General features: G+C 32.5%; 1 protein-coding gene across 1 annotated transcript; it reads left to right on the top strand.

Annotated features, from left to right (window-relative positions):
- The first annotated feature begins 3,028 nt into the window (after positions 1 to 3,028).
- Positions 3,029 to 3,566, top strand: LOC130807293 (uncharacterized). The gene has a single exon (XM_057672447.1). It carries the CDS (start codon positions 3,160 to 3,162, stop codon positions 3,406 to 3,408), a length of 249 nt encoding a protein of 82 aa, XP_057528430.1. The 5' UTR covers positions 3,029 to 3,159; the 3' UTR covers positions 3,409 to 3,566.
- The last annotated feature ends 2,920 nt before the right edge of the window (positions 3,567 to 6,486 follow it).

The raw sequence follows: 6,486 nt of genomic DNA, 5'->3' as shown, positions 1-6,486 counted from the left end.
TGAAACTATTGCTGTATTGAAACACAAATAGTCTATGAAGCGCCTTGCCCTTTAAAAGCTTGTCATTCGGCAAATAAATCTCTAACTTCTTCCATATATAGATCATCTGTCTGTCTTTCCCGGGGCTCATATCCACGATAACAGGCATCTTGAGCAGTGACACGATTCGACTCTGAAATTCATTTGCAAACTGTTAAAAAAAATAGTTTCAACAAAATAATAAAACAACATTTAAGTAATGGAAACATATAAAAGAAAACAGATAAATATAAACACTAATGTATTCAACTCTGCTATCAGCTGGACCAAAACTAGCACTTGATCCTTCGCCGGGGAAAAGAAATGGGGGGAGGACACTCTAAACCAGTCAACGTAATTAGAAACAACCTCTGATGGAACAAATGCCCGACAAAGTGCCTGATCACCAACGCGGACACAATAGAGGAACCTACTCCATGCCTCCATGTAAATAGGTGGAGAAGTAAAGGTCACGGAATAGGTACCCTGTACCGGTCAAAGAGCGTGGGTAAGTCTCATAGGAGGGGGGAATAGTCTGTACAAAACCCAGCTATATGATTGTCTTCTCAGGCAAATACACCTCGATAATATCAAAATAGGTGATAGCCCCAATAAAGGCGGTGCGTGGGTGCTCATTTAATAATGCCTTAGGAGAAGTAATGTATGGAGTCCATTCCACCTGCTTATAAGCAAAATTAGCATAAACAAAATAATCTAAAATTAAAATAAAATGTATAACAATGTGTGATGTGATGTACAAAACCTGAGTCTCCGTCATGGAGTCCAATATACTCCTACAATCACTCAGCCTGCTGAGCTCACTAACTAGCTTCTGCGAGGACCACATCTTAGCCCTCGTCTTGTTAGGCACATCAACTTGACGAGGATGGGGGCGGAAGGCCGGGAAGTACTCGTAGATCCATGTCTGTAACAATGTAAGAAAACCAACAATAGTCTTGCACCCAGCCCTAGACGCCATACCCAGTTGCCGATACAAATACGCCAGAGTCATTGCACCCGAAGCAATCTCATCCTGATCGGCATTCCCAGTAAGTATAGGGTGAGGTCGCTTCCCAGTTCTAGTCTTATCAACCAGCAGTGTTGAACCCACAATAGCCATGTAATAGGCTGTAGACTGTGTCTCTAAAGCCTGAGACCGGTGGCACATGTGCATAATTTCACCAACGCTGATGCTCCCGGTAGTGAAGTACCCCTTCCGGGTCTCCAAATAGATCGGCCAACGCGACCTTCCACTCACCATCAACGGGTTCAGCCGGGAGTGAACCTTCAATACCAATACCTAAAATGCGTTGCATGTCGTGCAACATAATGGTCATCTCCCCCCCAGGGCATGTGAAAGGTGTTGGTATCCGGCTGCCACCTCTCCACAAAGGCCGTAACTAAAGCAATATCAATGTGCTGGTGTATAATGTATGTCAGACGACCAAGGGGAGTGGCAGATAAAACTCTGTACAACTCATCAGACATATCTTGAAGTCTATGATCGCCTCCAGCGGCTTCTTCCTAGTACGACACTCCAAAATCGGAGGCGTACGCTCAGAGCCATGAAAAATAACCTTAGCTATGTGCCCCCCGTAGCTGGGTATCAAACGAGCGTCAGTGGGGGCCCCTGGGTTGGGGTGATTTGATCAGCCAGTCCGTTTCAGCGGACTGTTGGCGCCTCCTCCCTCGTGGAGCCGCATCGTCAACCTAGCTGTCTTCTACATGATCAGAAGCGCCTGTTGTACTAGGGTCTACCCGTGTAAACTTACTTGCATGCCCTTGCACGACCGTCCAATCAACTAGCTGACCAACAGAGCCTTCGTAGTCACCATCCTCATCACTGGACCCCCCGAATTACTCTACAGGCTCGTCTGGTCCTCAAAATGAGTACGCACTTGGTGTAGCGTACTCGAACGTTGGGCCTGACTATGTCTGGAAGCCTCTTCCTGCCTAGCCCGCCTAGCTGAACTCGTAACCCCCCTCTCATGAGGGTCCCCTCTCAGTAAGGTCGACTTAGAATTATTTCCGCTCAACATGCCTCTAAAAAACCCTTTTCTTCTTCCTTGGTTATCAGTCATTTACTACAATTTTGATAATTTAATTAACTATTAATAATAAATTAAAATAATAAAATATCATGTTAAGTTAATTACATGAATAAAAAATAACTAATTACCATATTAATTCTTGATTGGAAACGATTACGTAATTAACATTAATAAATTCCTGGCACTAAAAAGATTATTAAATTAATTTTAATTACATTAATAATATTAATTTAATATTATTATATTATTATTATTATTATTATTATTATTATTATTATTATTATTATTATTATTATTATTATTATTATTATTATTAATTTTCAAAAATAATAATAATAATAATAATAATAATAATAATAACAATAATAATATTATTATTATTATTAAATTAATCAATAACATATAAAAAGAAAAAATTCATAAAAAAGGAAACACGAGTCGTGCCCGACTCATCTTTCGTTTTTCTTAAAAATTATCTCGACTTATTGTTCGCGTTTTAAATTCCTTTGTTTTAACTCTATAAATTTTAAGTTTTAATTTAGAGTTATAAAAGTGTTATTCAGTGAGATTGGAGTGTTTTATACAAATTTTAAATTTAAGAGTATTTTTGTCAATTTATTAAAATAAGGTTGCGATAAAAATAAAAAGGATGGCGAAGTTTAAGAATCGAAAGTCCAAAAGTGTATCTCTACAGTCCTACTCGCTTATCCTAACTGTGAGGTACCCATAAAATTTTGTGTCAGCAGTCCAGACCTGATTCACTGTATCTCCGTTTGTCTGTACCTGAATGAATGCGACATATCACCACCCCTCAATCTTTAACACTCCATTTTCTCTGGCGGGCCCCACAACTAACCATAGTCTGCCCATAAACCAGGGGCTTTCTTCCCTTTGGATTTACATAAACAACCTATTCATCTGTCTCATTAGATTTTAAAAAAAAAAAAAAAAAAAATTGCGCAAATTCGATCTTACAAATCCCCATCTATAAATAAGCTTATGCTCCAACTAACATCCCAAGAAATAAAAGCAATCAATTTCTAAGTCTCAAAGCTTTTGAGTCTTTAAAACAATTAGTTAAAATTGAAAAATGAGTTCAATAAAGAGTAGAACATGGATGGTAATGGCAGCAGTAGAAGGCATGAAGGATCACGGTTATGCAAGATGGAATTATACCATGAAATCTCTTCAACAACATTTGAAGAATAATGTGAGATCATATCATCAGGCTAATAAACTTTCCTTAATTTCTAAGAAAATGAAGGATGAACAAACCAAACAATGTGATGAATCCCTTAGAACAGTCATGTATTTGAGTTGTTGGGGTCCCAACTCTTAACTCCTAAAATATTAGAGTATGCTTTAAACAATACAATTCTGTATAATATTGTAATTAATCATTCTAGTTTATACTAATACTTCTATTTCATACTCCATATATTACTGTCTACTATTTTTTTTCTACCTCTAATTAGAGTAGTTGAACCTTCCTTCTTATCTCTCGTTTTGTCTCTTTTCTTTTGTCCGTCTACTTTAATTACTTTCATTTTTGCGCGTATTTTGAGTTAACTTTTGAGTTTTAATACTTACTCCTTTTAATTCACTTGCAATTTTATTTTTAACAATTTAATATATTAATTCAATTTTTAATAATTTTACTTATATATAATAAAAATTTATAAAAATTTTATATTAATAATCTTTGCAATGAAACAAATCAAACAAAATCTTACTTGATTATGTTTTAATCTATATATTAAAAACTAATTACAAATTAAGAATGATGAATAAATAGTGTAATTTCTCTAATATTACAACTACTTTGGAATGGAAGAAGTATGTTTAGGAATGCATTATAAATAAATTATGAAAATTACTCCCTTTTGTTCAACTTAAATTTTTATATTTTCTTGTTGGGTCAAATCGCTCTAAAAGTCTTCTAGTCCCTCTTATTTATTTTACTTGTCAATTCCGTTTGATTTGTACTTTATTCTTAATCTATAAATTATAATATAGTCAAGTAAGGTTTTTTTTCTTCGTCTCAATGTAAGGATTATTAATAGCAATTTTTCATATTTTTTTATTAAGCATAATTAGAGATATTACAATATGTTACCTCGACAAGTATGAAAAAGTAGAGACAAGTAAAATGAATAATAGGGAATATTTATTCTGGATATTACAATTTTATCAATTTACACCTACTAATTTAACATTTTCACTCATTTACACTTACTAATCTCGCTTTATCCCATCAAAATTTAAAAACACAACTCTTTTTCTCTCACTTATAGTCCCTTTGACTACCAAAAAAATGGTAAAAAGTATAACTAGACACTTTAGATGAATACGAGAGAGCATATATTAAAAACTTTACATCAAAATGAATCTAATAAAATTTTAAATATGTTTTATTTTCAAATTTATTTTAAAAATCTAATTTAAATTTTTTCACACCTAAAATGAAAAACTTAAAATGAATAAATAAAAAGAAACAAATACAAGAAAATCAAAGGAATAATTTGAATCGTCAAACTAAATAAATAGTCCAGTCAATACAAATTAAAAAAAATAAAATATGAAATTCTTATTTTGAAGTTGGTTCTTTAAAAGAAAAAAAAAAAAAAAAGAAATGCAAGAGGGTTAAGTTCTCAAATTTTGTCTTCCTTTCTATTGCGATTTTTGTGATGATTTCTTGGTTTGAGTGACAATTATGATTTGATGCTCTAATTTCTTGGTATGATTTTTTAATGTTTGGTTATGTTATCTTTGATTATATCCTCTATTTTATTAATCTCCTTTATTGGTGTGATTGTATTATTTTTTTTAAGCATTGATGCTAGATCCGTTTTTTAATACTGAATGGTTGGTGAGATTTCAAATTAGGCCCGAGAACTTTTGAATTGATCATTTGGTAAATCAAGTTTTTGTTAACTAAAAAATTTGAAATTAAATTAAGTCTAAGAAAATTGCTGTTATTTCGAAAAATTTTAAATTAATGTTTGTTATAACATGAATTTGGAATAAAATTAAATTTTTATTTTTTTGTAATTGAAAGTTTGAAACCCACATCATCAACGGGTATATTAGTCTTTTTCTTTGTATTATTCTCCTTTTGTTGTATTATAGCATGTAATAATATAAAATAGAGGAAGTACTTAATCAAGTCTTACCTCAATTGCCACCACTTGCCTAGTACCTGTTAAGAAATTGTTTGTGACCAAATGTTTTAGTGTGGATTTTTCATGTGACACCACGTGCCTTTTTTTAGAGATCTTTTATTGATTTAGTGGGCTATATGATAATGTATCAAAAATACATAGAGAGAAATAGATTTTGAGTAGTCTTTGAGTCTCTTTTATGTACGATCGTGTGAACTCCATTAAAAAAGGAAATTTTGATAGATCGGAAGTGAGTTCTAGTTTTGTGAGTGAAATTTCATTAATTTATTGTTTAACAGTTAATTAAATATATTCTATTTGAAGGAGAGGTTTTCTTACACCATTAAAATTTGTGTTCTTGCATGCTCAGTGTTTTGTCTTGTTTATTTGATAACTCCATTGTCGTGATGTCTAGAACTTTTTATTTTAAGTGGTATCAAAGGTTAGGGTGTTTCGTGGGTTAATTAAGTGAGTGACAGTTTGGATTTAGGTGAAGAAAGAAATAGGTATGGGGCAAATTTTCATACTCTATTTTTTGATTGCAAAACAAAGTTGTTTTGGTTCAGCAAATTGATTAGGCGCTTGAAAAGAAAAATTCAAAATCTCTAGAGAAGAGAAATAGCTAGACACTATAAAGAAGAATATTAAATACATTTTATTTCTCATTTTTTGTCAATTTTAATCCTGCTCACATAGTTTAATACTCCATTTAATTCACTAGTAATGTCTCATTTGCTTTTTGGATATTATTCATCTCTTACTTTTAGTTTGTATTTTGTTATTAACCTATAAGTTAAAACATAGTCCAGTGAAATCTTATTTGATTCGTCTCAATGTAAAAATTATTTATATGAATTTTTTATAATTTTTAATTATGTATAATTAGAGTTATTAATAATTAAATAAGTATATTAGATATAATTTATAAAGCAAATAAGACATTAAAAGTGAATTGGAGTGAGTATTCGTTACAAATTTTCCGTGGGGTCCAATATCCTTAAAAAAACAATCATTTCCAGTAGTAAACCGGGGTACTCTCTTCCAACGGTATTGCGAAAACAATCTGCTACTCTAGCGGTTTTATCCCACACTCCCATCCCATCTATCCGTCTTCTAGCACCCTTTATAAATACACACTTCTATCTACCATCCTCAAATCATCAAACCTGCATCAGAATACAATTCAATCTTACAAATTATTCTATTAAATTAAATTTCCCCAATTTCTTCCTAATTTCACCATTAAAAAAACTACA

Source organism: Amaranthus tricolor, chromosome 3 (assembly GCF_026212465.1).
Source record: "Amaranthus tricolor cultivar Red isolate AtriRed21 chromosome 3, ASM2621246v1, whole genome shotgun sequence".
NCBI classification, from domain to species: domain Eukaryota; kingdom Viridiplantae; phylum Streptophyta; class Magnoliopsida; order Caryophyllales; family Amaranthaceae; genus Amaranthus; species Amaranthus tricolor.
Note: the sequence above shows the minus strand (reverse complement) of the source record. Positions and strands in the feature narration are given on the sequence as shown.

What these genes read in the sequence shown, in the direction of transcription:
- LOC130807293 (XM_057672447.1), top strand. Translation starts at nt 3,160, where the DNA reads ATGAGTTCAATAAAGAGTAGAACATGGATGGTAATGGCAGCAGTAGAA.